This window comes from Oryzias latipes, chromosome 5 (genome assembly GCF_002234675.1).
Source record: "Oryzias latipes chromosome 5, ASM223467v1".
Classification (NCBI taxonomy): domain Eukaryota; kingdom Metazoa; phylum Chordata; class Actinopteri; order Beloniformes; family Adrianichthyidae; genus Oryzias; species Oryzias latipes.
The window spans coordinates 23463527-23482169 of NC_019863.2; the positions used below are offsets into that span (position 1 = coordinate 23463527).

The 18643-nt window shown below is 40.6% G+C and overlaps 1 protein-coding gene across 5 annotated transcripts; it reads right to left on the reverse strand.

Annotated features, from left to right (window-relative positions):
* Positions 1 to 1537: 1537 nt before the first annotated feature.
* On the reverse strand, positions 1538 to 13810 carry svbp (small vasohibin binding protein). Of its 5 annotated transcripts, none has more exons than XM_020703403.2 (4): positions 3717 to 3796; positions 2832 to 2911; positions 2265 to 2387; positions 1538 to 2193 (listed from the first exon to the last, which is right to left on the reverse strand). In XM_020703403.2, the coding sequence occupies exons 3-4, from the start codon at positions 2376 to 2378 to the stop codon at positions 2107 to 2109; spliced, it is 201 nt and encodes a 66-aa protein (XP_020559062.1). In that variant the 5' UTR covers positions 2379 to 2387; positions 2832 to 2911; positions 3717 to 3796; the 3' UTR covers positions 1538 to 2106. The 5 variants fall into 5 exon arrangements, with proteins under 5 accessions (XP_020559062.1, XP_020559061.1, XP_011473607.2 ...); XM_020703402.2 differs by having other exon boundaries at positions 2822 to 2911; XM_011475305.3 differs by lacking the exons at positions 2832 to 2911; positions 3717 to 3796 and adding an exon at positions 13786 to 13810.
* Between the last annotated feature and the right edge of the window lie 4833 nt (positions 13811 to 18643).

Below are 18643 nucleotides of genomic sequence, written 5' to 3' on the forward strand. Positions count from 1 at the left end.
CATATGTTCATTAGTTTTCAGTCAAAGCACAGTTTCTTTTTAAACTGTGGTCATCTAAACTGAATTTCAGAATTGTTTGTTAATCACTTGTCAGCCATTCTCCGCTTTTTGAATGCTGTCAAAATGAAATCAGCACAGAGCATCCCCCTTTTTTTTACATGAGAAGGAGTTGGGCTCTGTCTCAGAAGTAAGACATTTGGAACACATTACTTTAAAGATTGGAGAGTTTTTTGGATATTTATGGCATCCAGCGCGCTGTCGAAGTAAAGTGGCTTACTCTTAACCCTTGTGCTGGCACTTTAACATTGGGAGTTGGGTCATCTAGACCCACTAGACAGTGCGCTGAACAATTTTCCTTCAATGATTTGTGATCTTCACTGGTGTCCATGGATAACATGAAATCCTCTTCACCTTTATCCACCTTTGTCATGGTAGGGAGAACACGTCAATGAAAGGGTGGGGTCATCTAAGATAGCACAAGGGTTAATGGGAACATGTACACAAGTGGGAGGTCTTTAATTATTACCAATACAAACGATACATTTCCTGTTTCTGGGCTTATACAAAATATGAATGTGATTGACAGTTCTTTGTATTGTTTTGAATACCAGCTTCATGAGACTGTGGGTCAGAATGAGATCTTTTAGGCTTTGAAGTTGCAGTACCTTGTCTTGCCCAGGCAACTGAATTTAGAAATGCTGAAGATCTAGTTAATCACACTTTATACTACTGTCAGTTTCAAATGTAGTGTTTATGTTCTCATAAAATATAAACATTATGATGTCATTGCACTTAAAAACTGATATAAGCGAGATGTAGATGTGACATTTGTGCTCTGTTACGGATTTGTAATAAAGAACTAGTATAGCAATATTACTTTTCTTTACAGCTTTGTTGCTGTTGCAGTGTTCGAGTCCACATGTTACTAGGAGGTCTTGAAACAAGTCTCTACAGCCAAAAATGGTCACAAAAAAAGTAAGTAAGTAAGTAATAAAGTAACTAAGTAAGTAATAAAAGACAAATAATCTCGTAACAAGACTTATGATCTTCTGAATTCTGCTCTTGCATAGTAAATTATTCTTAAAACAAGTTTAAAAAAATTATTGGACTGAATTAAAGATTCTAGGTTAAATACTTCATTTTTGCAGTGCAGTTGAACTTTCATCTGGCAGACGTGCTACAGTAAACAAAAAAAAACAAAGGAAGTCACACCGTATGCTAAAAGCACGTTCATGAAACTGTGTTAGTGCGTAATACATGCCCAGTGTGAACTTTGTTTTTTACAGCTTTTTTTTTTACAGCTTTTACAGCTTATTTGCCTTTTAAAGCATTTTCCTATAGACATTTTTTAAAATTTGTTTAAGTAAAGGTTTTGAGACATTTGAAAAAAATTTCAATATATTTTATTTGTTTTAATACATTTTTTGTATGCGAAACATAATGTTAAACATCCGATTAGTTTAAAAATAACTTTGGAGAAGGGCTGTAGTTAAAAAAATGTGAAACAAAGTCCTGACGAAAAAAGCACAAAAACAAGTTTTAGAAAAAGGAATGCAAATTTTAATCTGCACAAAACTTTTGTTCAGAACAGAGTGCATTGATATTCATAAGTAAACATTTTTCAGTAGTAAAAGTTTAAAACTTTATTTAAAAAAAACATTTAAAAACTCAATAGAAATGAAATGTGTACATGCCAAGTAAACAGTTTCAAAACTTTAAACGAGGAGCTTTAAGTTAAAGGAAACCATTCAAACCAATCAAGAACTTGTTTCTTCATAGTTTGTGGCTAAAATAAATTTGCATATTTCTGAGCAAGACTTTAGCCTATATATGATGACAATGATATGATATTTTTCAGAATAGTTTATGGTAGTATTATATCATGTTGTACTTTTAAAATAATGCATAATAAATACTTTGCTTCAAACCAAACTCATTTATTTAAACTTGGCTCACAAAAAACTAACAAGAAAAAAACACACAGCAAAATGTTTGTTACAAGAAACACATGAAACTCCTCAGACTCAAACTTCAAAGCGGATGATGAGGACTTCAGCACCGTCAGTGTCAGAATGTGAATGTTTCTGCTGTTTTCCCAGCAGCGTCTTACTCTCCCTGCGACTGCATCTGTTTGCAGAAAGCCTCAAACTGCTGCTGCTCCAGCTCGGTCATCACTTTGTTCAAAGCATAAATCTGAGAAGGAGAAGAGGCACATTAGAGTCCTGACCACACCGGACTCTCTGTGCACCGACGACCCGTGTTACCTCCGCTCTTTGTCGCTGTTTGAGCTCCTGCTGGGCAGACTTCTGCCGTCCTCTGTCTCCTCTGGTCGGGGTGGAGATCAGTTTGGGTTTGTCTTTTCGGCAGGCAGGCTCCATACCTGGTATCTGTAAAGAAGAGATCGGATTGAGGTTTTCGGGCTCGCCACTGGAGAGGTTAACCATTTCGTAAAGCTGCCAGAATTCTCTCTTGAAAACCGTATGTTACATCAGTAAACCGAATCCTATCCCTACCAGTGCATTTTATTGAATGTGTCAAACAATTGTTGAGCCACATGAAAGGTTTTTCTTCATTGTTACTTTCTTATTAGCAAAAAAAAAAAAAAAAAAAAAGAATTGTTAAGTTTTAGATTTCTGTTATTTTGTCAACCAGTTGCTTTTCTGAAACAGTTGCCGGAGGCATAACCTGGAAGCATGTTACAGTCTAACAGGTTGAAGCAGCAACTCCACCCATGTCAGTCTATTACCCCTAAGAACGTGTCAGTGTTTTCCTGTTATGTGTAGTGTTTTGTGAACTGGGGCTTTTCTAAAACAATACTGACTTTTACTGACTTATTTGAGGCTCTGGACGTTTTATCCAGATTTCAAGTTTCCAACTGGATTCCGGAGGCAACATGAAGACATAAAAGAACCTGCAATTTTAAGATAAATTTGATATTTCTGATAAAACAGTCTACACCAGAAAAGGAAAAGTACAGTTTGGAGCAATAAACAAAGAAAATTGCAACTGAAGTGTGATACATGTCATATATGTGAATTTTTTTTTGTGGAACGGGATATATGATGTAGAGACATCAACATTTTTTAAGTAGATGGAACCGCTAAAACTTGTATTCATTTTTACTGGCTACTGATAAACATCACTCAAGAGAAGTAGTCCATGTCAGCAGGATGAAACAGCTCATCATACTGCAGTACGGTCCTCCATGAAAGATTAAAAACAGCAGCTCATATCAGTTCATCAGCTCAAAAAACTTCTAATATCAGCAGATCACTCATAATTACATGAATAGTTTTGGACCCAATTCTCATTATTACTTTTTTCAGATCTCCTGGTGGTTCACAAATCCAGTAGAGCACCAAGACATGCAGGAAGGAATCAGCTGATAGAACCACAGAAGCTGCTTTCTTTGCTGCACACGCCACGGACAGAGAGCTTTAATTATATATGCCCCCCCCCCCCAAACATATTTATAACCGTTTATTTATTTTTTTAAGAACCAGGGTTAGAAGAAGAAGACGCATCTCTTCATTCATTAGTCATTGTTTCCCCCTTAACCTTTACGGTTAGACCCGGCATGATAATCATTAGCGCATTGGTAATATAACAACAATAACAAAACAATCAACAGTTTTGAACGTTTCACGTTTCATGTTCTTCGTCAGCTTTTTACAAAACAGTAAAATGTTCCAGTTTTAAGGAAACATTATACTCACCGGTGACTTTATCATGCGGAATAAAAACCGGAACTAGCGTCTATGCTAGCGAGCAATGTTGCCACACATAAACAAAGCCGTGTTGTCCTCAGGAGCAAGTGTTCATCGTTCCGGTTCTGGTCCTGTTTTTCCGGTCCGAAATACAAGACAATCTAGGTACTTTTGAAGTTATTATTATTATTCTTATTATTCTTATTCTTATGATTCTTCTTCTTATTATTATTATTATTTACATAACTGTAATTAATATTGTAATTACATTTAATTACTAAATTTTCAAACTATTGGCTGTAATTAGGCTGAAGAGCTAAAAAGAAAAAAAAAATCACCTAAGCGAAAATCGTTGATATATCAACAAATAACTAAATAAGATAGATTAAAGGGAATTTAATGAAAATATAAATGAAAAAGTTGGCTTCTTGGTTCCTAATTTTAGGGGGGCACCTTTCCATTATTACAAAAAAGGGGGGGGGGGGTGACAATAACAAAAACTCACTGGGTTACTAAAAAAATAAATAAAAATGTACATCATAAACGACCTTGATTCTGACTTATTAGTTCGACCACAAGGTGTCGCCCTTGACCTAAACTTCAGCAGCACATAGAGGTACATCAGTTCACATCACTCAGTAGTCGTATTCATGTTATGTTTTTGTTTTTTTGTCGAAAAAAACAACAAGCAGTTTGACATTCTGATTTAGAAAAGAATAAAGGATAATGAATCTGCCTTTAAGTGTTTTTTCCTTTTTTTCCCCACAGTTAGATAAGCACTTTGGCAGTCATGTGCACACATTTCACAGACTGTGCAGGCTCCCCTCAGGGCAGCTCTTCACTGCAAACATCAGCCTGGTGATGAGTGAGCCTGATGGTGGTCCACAACACATTTTTCACCTCAGAACCAAAAACAGACGCTCTGTGAGGACGCACTGGCTAAACACTCTAACACATGAGGTTAGGAAATCATCTCACTCCAAACTCCAGACGGTTCTGCCGATCTGCTAGGTCTTTTTTTTTTTGTGAAACTCAATGTTTGCAAGCACGCCCTCTGGCAGGGCTACCCACACAGATTTACGGCACGGCATACCAACGGTTTACCTGGATTTATTCACGGGAGAGCGCTCTCCCCTGGAACAGTCTCCTGCCAAGAATAACTTCTTCTGAACATTGCAGACAACAGGCCGTCCTGCAGCTCCACATGCACCACAGAGTAAATGAAAAACACACACAAACTTGGCAATCAACTGCAGATCACTCTCAGCTAACACTTTATTTGGAAGGACATGTTTCTCCTGAAAGTTGTATTTTATAGCATTTTCGGTCGAATTTGTAACTCTTTTATCTAACAAACTTTTAATAGCTTAAAGACACACTCAGGTGAAAATTGAGCTTTTAGCATCCTCTTGTGGCATTTTTATCACGATAAAGGACTTATATAAAGAAAATTAAGCTCCAGATTGCATTTTGGATTATTTCTTTATTCAAATTGTTGTGAATCAGGAGCAGAAAAAAAAAACATTTGAAAAGATTTTATTTTTTATGAAAAGATTCGCCGGGAGGGCCACAAGCTCCGTGCACTACTGCATTCTGATGCATCCATTGTAGAGGACTAGATCTAGGTACGTCTTTATTTTTCTCATCTCAGCTGGCTCAAAACTGTGCAGCTGGATGGCCCCAGAATTGCTCGCCACATTTGTTGCACTGGTGTCACATGTCCGGTGTAAACTTAGCATCACACTGGCTTTTGCTGCCAATCATTGCCCTCTGGTTCAGTAACAAAAAAGTGTTTGACTGATATCTTTGGGGCTTATTTTTGTTGATACAAATTTTTTTTTTAGGTTGCCTGAAACCTCTAACGCGTATTTTTTAAAACTTTTCAAATGGAACAAGTTTGAAACTATGCCATCCCTGCTTTGCTGATCAACAGCGACAGCACTCATTGTTTGTCAGAAACTCTAAAACTGCATGCTAGCAGCACACACACAGCAAATACACACCACTCACAGAGGGACTCCGGAGTGGGGGGCTTTGCGGCTTGGCAGCGGTGGAGCCCCCCACACTGGTGACCTCCTATTTTACCTGCAGCACACACACAGCACTCCCACACCTCCATACAAGGGTGGGGTAGGGGGGGGGGGCGGCCGGTCTTCACCCGCCTGGTCCTCTCAGGGCGGCCGGGCTTATGGGTATCCTGTCGGCTGCGGGAAGGGTCGGGCATACGGTGCTGGGGTCGGCCGGCTGGGGGGGGGGTTACTGCGTGGCGGCGGGGGTAGGGAGGGTAACCAGATGATTGTGAGTATGTGTGTGTGAGTGCATGGGTAGGACGGACCTGGGGGCTGGCTCGCTGGGACCCTCTGGGGCTTTCCCTCCCCATCACAGAGAGGGGAGGGCACTGAGAGGGTTGGGGAGGGGGGCTCAGATATTATGGCGGGGGGGGGGGGGGGGGTTGTAGTGTGTAGGGTTTTAGGGTTATGGGGGGTGGCTGTGGGTGCGTGGCGATCCCTGGGTTGCTAAGGTCGCGTGCCTGGGCTGGCTTGCGGAGACGGGGCGCCGGTCGGGTGGTGGCCGGCTCATGGGTTCCGGGGGCCCTGGCTTCGTCCCTGGCCTTTGTCTCGGTGTCCGGCGCCCGGTGGCCCCCATGGCTGCCGCCTGGTACGGCTAAGCGCTCCTGTCTTGTGGCCTGGGGGCCGGACACTGGGTTCGCTTGTGCCTCTGGGCATTGGGGGGCCCCTGTAGGGGGGCCCTCTCTGTGCCTGGCTGGTGGGGTGGGCGGTCCCCTCCTCCTCCCCTCCTGGGCTGCTTGGGTCCGGATGCTGGGGGGGCTTCTGGCCTGGGGGGCTCTCCTCCCCTCTCCTGGTCTGGCTGGTCTGGCTGGGTAGGATCTGGCTCCCTTTATGAACACACGGTTCACGTCGGCAGCATGCATGTATCTCCACCCCCACGTGCACGTGCACACTGCCACACTGCTCCCTGTCTGCTTCATCCCTCCTCCTTACCTACAGTGTATTGATGGACAGTTTTTTTTCCCGCTCATCTTAGTGTCAGATTTTCACCTTTTATGTAACATTTGTCTTTCCAGCAGATCTGGTATAATTGTTACAGCTTAAAATAATAACCTATTCAAATCAGTGCTTGTATCCCCCACCTTTTCACCTTTTTTCCTTTTACTCTCTTCCACCCTCCCCTCACATTCTTCCCCTCTCTCTCCCCACACACACTAAATGTAACAAATAAATAAAAAATGATACGACAAAAAGGGGTTTATACAAATCTACACTCTAGTTTCTTGAAGCTATATAACCTCTTTTTGTGATAGTAAAACCTGTCCAACACAAAAAGCCTTCAGCTCTAATCTGTTTGCTCAGCTGTTGGACAGAACAATTTAAAAAAAATAAAAAAGAAACTCTAAAACTGCATGATACACATTGCTATATTTATCTTAATCACTTTTGCACATAAATTAAAAGATTGACAGGTGGCAAAGTGTCTCTCGTGGAGCTGAACTGCAAGAGATGACAGATGTTTTTAGGTTTTAGAAAATGCAGCAAAGACTAACCAAGGAGACAGCAGCTGCCCCAGTCTATGTTAGAGGCCTTGTTTCTCTAATTTAACCTCTCTGGGGGTTGTCACAGCTCTAACTGCTCTTTGACATCAGCAACCCCTGAAAACACACCGTATCACAGCCTCCTAACCCCACGCCTGCCAAAAAACACACACTCAAGCCTCCGCACAGAGCGCACAAATCCTTGTAGACGTGCACATTTTCGTACACACAAACTCTTTCAGGACTAAAAATAAAAAAAAGCCACAGTGGCTGAACCAAGGTGCACGCAAACATTATGCTCACTGTACAATGCACAAAGATTTGTGACGCGGGCGCACACTACAAGACAGAAACACGCCTTTCTTCTCGCTCAAACCTCAACAGAGCTGCAGCAGCCAAAGCAAACATCAGGCAGACAAAAATGATACAGACAGGATGTGACCTAACAAGCAGAGGTCAGTATGGTGATGTCAAACACTCGCTCCATCACTGCGATGACACACGTGGCTCCTGTCAGTTTGTGTACATCATTACAGCTGCTTCCTAGCCAAAGAGACACCAACGGGTTACACTGAAGGAAGTTTGGTTTTAGTCCTCCTGTTGAGGATGCATTTAGACTAATATAGGTAGGAAAACTCCTTTCAACAGACCCAGATCAAAGCTACGTTCCCCCATTAAAGCAGTTCATCTATCCATACATCTATTGTCTCCCTTGATCTATTTGAAATCTCTTAGAAGTTTTATGTTGAATGCGTTTCCTGAAAATATCCTCTCATTTAACCGGGCTAGGGACTGGCACAAGTAGTGGTTTGTGCCCTGTTGAGGATGCATAATTTTTTTTCTTCCTTTTTATGTCAGTCTGGTTACCCGTCTGTCTGTCAATCCTCACCTTTTTTGTCTTTTAATTTCTTAATTTATTTTTATTCTGATTTTTTGTGTGTTTTTTTTTGTTGTGATTTTTATTTCTTCAGTTATTTGTAGATTTTTGCAGCACATCACATTTGGGGGGGCAGTCATGGCATGCCAATATCCCATGCCTATATCCGGCCTTGGATTAAATTGGGTTTTAGGAAGAGTTTTAATAGTAAACAGAGAAGGTGCTTGATGGACATTTATAGATCGGACCTTCCTAGAAGCCTTTGCTTTTGATGGCTGACCTTTGATGTCCACTCCGAGTAGGTCCCAATTTTTGTAAAGGGTCAACCTGAAAGTAAAATATAAACTTGCCCGCACCCTTTCCTTTTACATGATACATTCATCCTTCTGTTTAAATTAGATTTAATAAATAATAATTGTCATTTGGCTGAAAAATAATACACAACAACGGTCTAACTTTTCAAATTAAACACAGGTAAACGTAATTTTTTTTAGCAAATTGTATAATAAAACCCTTCTTGTCTCTCTGGGTAGGTTTAGCATCCACATATTGTGAATATTGTCCTCTTGGATTTGGTTTTGTCGTTTTTATTTTCTCGATTCTTTTAATGATCTGTTTTCAAGTTTAGTCTGAAGTGTGGATCATGATTTTTTTTTCTCCCAACTTCCATCTGCGTAAATGAGAATGAATGAAGCATAAAAACCCCCAGAAAGGAGCAGGTTGATTATCATCCACAGCTGCCTCCATTTCAGTTAATTGCCTTCAGTCTATATGAGTGTCTGGTTTTCAGATCCTCTGCTTTGTCACCTTTTTTCTCCCTTGGTTTTATGTTTAAACTAGTAAAGCCCACTACAAAGAATAGACCGTAAATTCAATGTATTCTCTAGAATAAAAAATGTCTTTTTTTTAAACATTTCATGAACACAGTCGTTTTAAAAATGAGAAGGAAAAAGCCCCTCTACTGCCCCTATTGGGAACATGATAAACTACAGAGAAGAAAACATGGTCCAAGTTGTGTATAATTAGATTTTGAAGAATGTTTTGATCATGCTAATGCAATTAGGGGTCTCAGAAATGCATTGATGTGCCATCAAGGACAAAATATATCACACAAAATTCATTCGTTTTTTTTATCCGCTAAAATGCCCATTAGAGATGCACTGGGTGAGGCATGCAGTACACGTGCCTCAAGGCAGAGGGCACTGGTGATCCCAGAGAATGTGACACTACTGCTAAAGTAGAATTAGTGGTAGCAAGTCAAGTGCAGCCATCCAGTTATTCTTTAATATTGTTTAGCTTCATTTTCTGAATGGAGGATTTCGTGTCTAAACAAATTCCTAAGGTTTAGACACATCACCAGCAGTGATTTCTGTTGAGACAAAGGCTTTTAAAACTGAAGAAAGAAAAGGAACACTTCTACAAACAGGTTCTGTTTCTTCAGATGGAGCAGCGCACAGACTTCACTTATAAGAAAAAGTAAGTCAATAACAACAATTTTGGTACTTTTTTCAATGCTACCGTTTGTAAACAGAAGAAAAAATGGTGAACGCAGCTTCAGAAGCCAACCCAGGGAATCCATTGGCTGCACTTCCTCGAATGACCACTGGAGGGCTGAATATCTTTAAGAGCAGAAGTTTTCTTGTCTTTAACTTTTTTGGTGAAAAAGAAAATCTCCAAACCTGTCACACACAAAAAAAAAAGGTATTTTGTGCAGCTGAGAGGCTTTGCTGTGCATTCAGTGGATGAACTTGTTCTGCATAATTGCTATCAGTCACCTCATGCGCACCTCTCTGGTAAACAAACTGGAGTTAGTGCGAGGCTGATCGAGGGGGACAAGGCGAACAGTGGGCCCTTTAAGTGCGCGCTGGGAGACAGCGGGGTCAGTGTGTTTGCCCTGGCCAGGTCTCTCCCATCTCTCCCATGTCTCACTTTCACTTTCTCGCTTGCCGTCCCAGGAGCTGCTTCTCATTAAGTTTGTTTGTTTTGGCCCAATGACAGTGGCACTTAGCTGCAGAACGCGTGTCCACGTGCGTGCGCGCAGACCCGCATGTGTCCAATGTGCTGTTTGTGTTTGTTTTGGCAGTGACCAGGTGCCACTTAACAGAGCCTCTAAACGCCAGCGAGCAGCCAAACACACCACAGTGTTTACTTTTGACAAGCGTGGACTCACACACACACACACACACACACGCAGCTATGTACATACATGACCAGTTTTAAAAATGTGTGCAAGAAATGTTGGTTTCTAAACAGACAAGGGCAACTCGAACTCATGGCACCATTTGTCCAATAGTCTGGCATTAAGAAGATCCATCTAGCTATTCATTTTCAGTCTGCTCCGCAGTGATCGCACAAAGAATCAGGTCAACCTGCAACCACAATCTCATTGTTTTGCTTTATTATGTCTGAATAAGCACAAAAACACACCAATGATTCACCCCCCCCATGTGATGTTGTAATGGTAGCATTTTTTGGGATGGTTTTGGTAAAATCGCAAACAAATAAAAAAAGTTACAGAAATACTATAAAGTCGGCCTAATCTGAAAAAAACTGTCATTAATTTGAAAAAGGTGAACCATCCAAAGTGTTCCTCTAAGGAAACCTTGGAAAAGGGGCAGACTACTTAACAAAAGGCTGTAGTGTCAAAGCCTGTGTTTAGCTGTACAAATATGAACTTTTTTTTAAATGACTGTGTTAAAAGTGTGTGGATGGCATAATGCAAACAATCATTTTTAAGTGACTGGCAATAGAGATATTCTCTGTGGGATGGTTCAAACTCTCACCTCATAGCGAGAAGGATTGTTGTGTAGTGTTTTTCAACCAGTGTGCCGCGGGAGATGGTCAGGTGTAGCGGGAAATTACCCATTCACTGATCTAAAAACATTTTCCATCTCCAGGATATCAGCTCTTTGTTCATCCAAACAGGCCCTGATAAAACACTGAGTAGTTAGGAATATGAGAGATCATAAAATACTTTTTCTTTGTGTTTATTTGATTCTATTTAAGACACATTGATTAGAATGACGGTACTGCAGCATCCGGTCTGTTTTTTTGGAAAAGTCCCGCCCCTTTAACTGTCTCCACCAATCATTCTTGGAGGCTGAATCATATGTCATCAGTCTGACCAATCAGAAGTGGTTCGAGTCTTCACTTCCTTGTTCAGATTCTGCTCATAAAGTCTCTCAGTTCCAACAAAAATACCAGTTAAAGCTCGTCTTTAGTGGTGTAGCTTTCCACGGGATCCAGTGTCAGACCGTGGAAAAAGTGAACAAAACAATGAAGCTCAGAGACGCTAGTCTGTCTGCGATCGGCGGCAGTTCCTCGCACTACATCTCCCATGATGCATCGGGTTAAAGGGACAGCATCTCAGCGTACAACGAGTCTTCCCTGTTAAACGTCTTGAAACCACAACAAACACACATCAAACTGTTCAAACACACATGTTCTTGATGAAATCAGAGGTCAACAGTTTAGTTAAAGCTTCAAGGTTTATGTTTATTAACAGCCAAACATCCCAGAGTTTGGTCCAAGTCATCTTTCTAACTGAAACACTTTTCTAATAATGTCTGGATTCTTTTTTATGTTATACTTAAAAAGAAGTACTAACAACATTTAAGAAACAGGATTAAGGTGAAGTGGCCAACATACACAATTGAACTAAATAGATAAACAATGTAATCATCCAAAAAGAAATAAAACATTTTTGTTAAAGTTTTCAAAGACTTCATCTTTGCTTAAGACAAGAGAAAAACTAATAAAACGTCAACATGGTCACTTTTTGTGTAGCTACAGAAAACAGAAATATAATGTTAGTCTTTTTGTGTACATTTTATCAAACATATTGTGATCATTTAATTGTTCAAAAAATTACAGTTGCCTTTGCACCAACATTTAAAAAATAAATCACTATTGTGAGGTTACACAAAATTGCATGTTAATAAACTGAAGGGAAAAACAACTACCAGGGTGAAATTTCAAATAATTTTGTTGAAATTATTACGGAAAACTAACTTAAATTTTATTACATCTTTTTAAAAAAAACAGCTGCAACTTCCTGCTTTTTCTGCCACAATTATCACAAAATTGCACATGAGATTGTGGAAGGACTTTACATCACTACACACTATGAGTTTCTCCTTTCAATTTTTGGATGCTGTGTGCCGCAGGACTTTTATCAAGGATAAAGTGTGCCTTGGCTCAAAAAAGGTTGAAAAACACTGGTGTAGTGGATTGTTGGTTCAAGTCACCACGCCTCCATACTTTCTTGATTTCCAGGGCTACACCTCTTGTTTCCTGCCCTTACAGAGGGTAGCTGAGGCTGCTCCTCTATTTGTCCTGTCCCTGAGCAGAAGGGGGGTTGGGGTTGCTCCTCTTCATGTGACCCTGTGGAGAGGGTCACTGGAGCCACTCCTCCTTAGGTGTCCTGTCCCTAACCATGGTTGCGGGTCATGGTCTCTATCCCTGAGGAGGACCGCTGGGTCTGCTCCCCTTCATTATATCATTTGTATCTCCAGGGAGAGTCTTCAGGACTGTTCTTCCTGTTCTGTTACTTTGAAAGGTTTGCTATGATACCCCTCATCTCTGTTTGGCTGCAAATACTTAAACGTCTTTCTGGTTCTGATTTCGTTCTGCCTTTTCTGCAGGTCCCCTCCACTTGTTATTAAAGACCCACTTTGATGAAAATGGTTTATTTGTTTTTTTACCATGTTCTTGTAGAATTTTTCTGATGATGGAGGAGCTATAGTAAAAGTAATGAAGCTTAAAAACTGCTGAAAGTAAACAGATGGATGACAGGAAGTAGGGGGGGGGGGGGGTTGCTCTACGCCAATAGTGGCAAAAATGGCATAATCATAACTTAAAGACCACTGGGAACACTTTGAAAATGGATCAAAAGATGATCAGAGTGGTACTTTACAATTTGGTTTGTTTTGGTATTGCTCCTGGCTCTTTATGCACATTTTGTTCTGGTTGACTGAGTAAACATCCAACAATTAGAATCCCAATTGTTTTAGTGAAGAGAGTTTTATGCACTTGAGTTTGAAATGACTGTTGGTCGTCACTGCCAGCTGTCAAGTACTGTTATTTTTTACCACTATGAGATGCAACTTCTGGAATATACTACTTCATCACAAAAACATTTGTGAGAGTTACTGTTTTTAAAACATCATACACTAACACATCCTCCAATAGATGGGGCAATATTTTAAAATGTTCTTTTCAAATATTTTCGTACAAAAGTTAGAAAAACGGCAAAGACTCCCTAAAAGAAAGTTTAAAAGTATTTTTAAAGCATTAAATCATAAATACAATAAGTTGTGCCAGTAGAAAGAAACAAAATGATTTCTCTGGGATTTAATTATGGTTGAGATTTAATGCATACATGATTCTTATATTGTATTTGCTGAAGGTTACACATTTTAGCAAAACATTTACCCACAATTCAAGCTGTTGTTCGTCCTGCTGAACACAGTTTAGATAGAATCAATGATACCCGTTAAAAGACCCCCTTACAGTGACGTTACGCCTGTTAGCCAAACCAGAGAAAAACATGCACAGCAATGCCATTGCCCACAGCAACACACACATGCAAGCCACTGTACACAACGTGAACACACAGCACGGGAAACAAGCGCAGCATTCTCCTCTCTTACCAAGTGTAATTTGGACCCCGATCCTTCTAATTTTCTGTCTGGGACGGCCTGTGGACGGGCTGTGGGGAGCAGAGTGCCCTGTTAGGTCTAGGTTTCCCTACACAGAGAGCACCATAAACAATGCCATCATTCTTTGGACCGGGGGACATGTATGGCACATACGTGTGCACACGCGTCCCTGCCAATCTGGCTTCGCCTTCAGGAGTTATAAAACCATTGTGCACAAGTACAATAGTCTCTCTCTGTCTCAAACATGCAGATATCTGGACAGGGAGCACAAACTCCATTCAAGGACTTTGTGTTCACAAGGCACATAGCAGCGCTGTGGTCACGTATGTTGTTCAATGTTGGTTTATAATCGACAATTGCTCTTTTCTTTGGAGAAATAGGGGACATTTGAATTAATTGGCAGCAAAAAAAAAAAAACCTCTCAGATGAAAATAGTTTTTTTTTGTTTTTTCAACATGTACTTGTTGCATTTTTCGGATTATGGAGGAAATATATTAAGTAACAATAAAGCTTAAAATTTGCTGAGTGTAAACAGATGGATGACAGAAAGTAGGGGCGCACTTGCTATAATAATTTCAGCTTATGTAAACAGCGTCAACTGTCAGCTTTTCAAACATCTTTACAGGAGACCCAATTATTCTTCTTTGACTGTTTTCAGTATGGCACCATAATGTCAATGATTTGAACATTTTAAGTGTAAAATAAAAAGTCAAGAATGACAAAAGCACTACAGCACCTCACACCAAAGATTGAACCGTGTGTTCTACAAAAGGGACTCCTTGTTGAGCCCAAACATGTGTCTATTTGATTTTTCTTATTCAATGATTATGTTCTACATAGTAACAAAGTGTCTGCCATGCTCAGTTAGATGGTCAACCTGTCTTCTCATTCAATACACTGAAGTAAACAGTTAAACATGCAACCAGAATTTTCTTTTGGTAGATTTGTAACAATTCAGCGTAGAAAAAAGTATTTTCTAAAAACACAAAGACTTAATATACTGTCATGTTTTTCTCTACAGATAAAAACATTTGTATTGTAAAATAATAGATTTCTATGTATTTTCTTTGCAAATTAAATTATATTGGGTAAAAAATATAACGTCTTCACAGGTCCACTTTTAGACTGCATTGTCAAGAATTCAAATATTTATCATCACATTATCTGTAAATTATCTCAAACTCTGCAGATTTGAGCAACAGGCTTTGAGTTTTTTCGAAAGATCTCATCACACTGTAAAATCCCTAAATGATTCAAACAGCTACTTCTAAATAAGGAAATTGTATAGGTGGATGTATGTTTTGTTCAACTCCGATGATTAAGGCTGCATGTTGGGAAATATTGTTTTGTGAGGCGAGGTGTTGGGCCCTCAGAGGACATCTCAGGACGCAGTAATGTCCAGTGACACACAGCTGCAAAAACATGCATGCAAAACCACACACCGGTGTTTTAAAAATGAATGAGAGTAGTGTATCCACGCTGCACACATGCACGCTGCTCACCCAATAATCAGCTGCATCAGTTCTGTCTGTCAAGACAGGTCTCCAAGGGAGCCTCTGTGTGAGCTGAAGTAACAAACTACTCGGTATCCCTGCTTAAGTTTGTTTTGAGTTGTCTGTAAATTGTGTGTAAAGTTGGGTGTGAGTGTCCCTCTTGTTTTGCTGGGCAGTCGGAGTACTGTATGGATGCATGTGTTGACTCAGTGAGTTTGGCGGCCTGGTCTCTGGGGAGCTGTGGGTCAGCCGACGCCAGCTCTCTGTTAAAGCTAAACACAGTTAATTAAAGAGGACGCTTGCAGGCCGCACTGTGTGTGCGTGTGTGTGTGTGTGTGTGTGTGTACGTGCGTGTGAATGTGAAAGTGTGAAATGTAGGTTTGGAATAAAATAGAGAAAGCACATAGAGTTTTACGCTGGTACCCAGGACAGATGTGAAAAGATCATTTAGGGTCTTGTGACTAAATAAGTAGAATGCAATCCAAGTTGCAGATTTTTTAAATTGTGTTTATTTATTTACATTTTGACTTTGATCCCCGCTTAAGTGTGATGTCATTGATTGCTCATCATTCATGCATGGCTTTTAACACTGTTGGTTTTATTTGAATTTTAAGTCAAAACGACTGTTATTTAATTTAAGGTAATGTGAATCCAGGTGTTTGTGGGAGGGGCTGAGTCACTGGCTGCTCCATCAGCTGATTGTTCAGAAAAATAAACAAATACAAGCTTATGTAAAAGTAAGTTTAAAAGGCATGACTGTCGAAATCTATGACTAATCCAGGTGTTTGTGGGAGGGTCCAAGTCACTGGCTGCAGCAACGGCTAATTGCTGAGAAAAATAAACAAATACAAGATTTTGTAAAAAAAAAAAAGCTTAATAAGCATGACTGCAGAAATCTATGTCTACTTCAGGTGTTTGGGGGAGGGGCCGACTTAATGGCTGCATCATCGGCAGATTGCTGAAAAAAGTAAAACAAATACCAGCTGATCATGTAATAATAAATTTAATAAGCATGACTACTTGATGTCATGGCACGAACACGAGACGGACCCAGATGCTGTAACCCGGAAGGAGGAGGCAAGTAATTGGTTAGGCAAGTAAAGAGGTTTATTTTTGCGGATCCAAGTGGTCTTGGGGATAAGCGTGGCAGGAGGACTTTTAGAGGTCGAGGCGAGGCTGGAGGTCCAGATGCGGTTCTGTGACGAACCGGAGTTGGCATGGCTGGAGATCTTGATGGAAGGAAGGCTTCAGCGTAAACAGGAGGACAGCTGCTGCTCAAGGTGGTGTAAGACTCAGGTGACTCTCGTGACATGAGATTCCTGAGGCACAAAAAGACAAGGTTAGCAAAGGTGCGATACAAGGAGGCCAGACGTAGAGCTCAGAAAGACTAGGCACCATCAGGGTTAACGAACTGGCGATGAATGCTGGATCTGGGTCTCCTTAAGTAGCACAGGTGGTTTGATGAGATGAGTAGTCACAGCTGGTGAGTCAGGAGCAGAGCAGAGCAGGGAGGGGAAGGAGAACTGACAGAGGCACCATGACACTTGATTACTTACTGGTCATTATTAATATAGTATTCCACCCATATTTGTGGGGGTTAGGGACCAGAGTCACCCACAAATCTGCAGAATCCACGAATGGAGAGAATTCTAAAAACATTTCTGATCCTTCGTAAAACTTTTTAACTTCAGAGCAATTGACTGTACCGTAGCAAACTTAGGAGTGTCACTCTGTCTTTCTGAGCCCTAAAACCAGGAGCCCTTGCTATCTTCTTTAACAGTTAGTGCTAGAGGTCATCTTCTTCCAGAAGAGGCCGGTTTCAACCATTACTCATCCATCCAGATGATAATTATTCTCCGCTATAATCTCCTTCAGCATATCCGGTTATTTCCGGGCAGCTTCTGAGTCAGCTGATGCCATTTTCTGGCGTTTCAGGAACCAGGAGAACCAGCGGTTGCTCATTGCTCCTTAGCAGCCAGCAAGGAAGCTGACAGGCCGGCGTGCTCTTCATCTCCGCTCCCTCCTCACCCGCAGCACCTCCTTCGGACGCAAAAGTCTCATACAAGCGTCTTGAGGTGATTTTTGAGATAAACTGGAGGAGTCATGTGACTGGAAAAAAAATCAGCGAGTACGTGAAACCGCGAATATTGAAAAGTGAATAAGTGAGGAAACACTGTAATCACTCAAAACAAATAATCCTTGATAGCACTTGATAAAAAAGACACCATTTACAGCTGATAGAAAAAACACAACAGGTGTGTCTAAGTATCTTATCACTAAAGGAAAAACTTCTAAATTTTATCAACACTGTGTTCAGGAACACACTGTGACCATATGCCCAATACACTTGAGAAGCATCCTTTGTGACAGCAGAGTTTAAGATCCTCCTAGATTTCTGAACTCCTCATCCGGACTGTATAGTTCTGTAATCTTTGGAAGAATTTATATTTGGAGCAGAAACAGTTTTCAAACTGGTTTACAGAAGGTCTTATGAAAATAATTTAGCAAGACAGATATCCTACCTAAAGGCAGGCCTGAAGGCTGTCAAAAGAGGTCGCCAAGGCTGGTTTGTTAAACCGTAGTTACCAAAGAAAAATGGAGTTCAAACAAATTCCTTGGCAGATGTCTGATGTAAGCAGCCCCGTCTTGCAGGAATATCGTACTTTCTGAAGTGAATGGTCCATTAAGCAGAGCAGGTGTTGCAGATCTGCTCTGGGCTGCCTCACTTGCTGAGCCTCATTCTATGCGGGCGCTGCTAAGTGAGTGTGTGATTCCAGTGTTTTAGAAGCAGCTCTGGCAGCTCCTCGTGATTATTGCGCCAGAAGGGTTTACTTAAGGATGGGAGCGTGACGGGTATCTACCCCACAAAGAGCGGGACTTGGGTTACATGAGGACCACACTCGCACAAGGCCTGGCAACAGCGTTTCAGCTACAAAGATCCATCCACAGACTGAATGCGCTCTAACAAAGAGTGCTGCAGTGAGATCCACTATCTGTTGGAAGTTTCAGCCAAATGTGTTTAGCTGCATCTATGCAGGAACACTGTTCATGTCCGACTTTGACTTAAAATTTCCAAAACAGAGTTACAATAAAAATTGAATTTTTGAAGTGTGCTTGACTTTGTGCCGACACCCACAAGGTAGTTCTAAAGGTTCATATTTGAAGATATTTCAAGAGTCTCTTTGAACACTAAAATCATTCTTGTAATACTTATTTTGTGTAAAAAAAAAAAAAAAAAAAAAAAAAAAAAACTTAAGTTAAATTGAATGAAAAAATGCACAGAATACAATTTAAACTGACAGGAAGGATAGCTTAGAAAATTCAACACCAGTATTAGAAGTACATTTTGAAACATA

Excerpts from the sequence above, each read along its gene's own strand:
- svbp (XM_004069037.4), bottom strand. Across the intron at positions 2,194-2,264 it reads AACAGCGACAAAGAGCGGAG|ATTTATGCTTTGAACAAAGT; the intron begins GTAACACGGGTC and ends TCTCCTTCTCAG.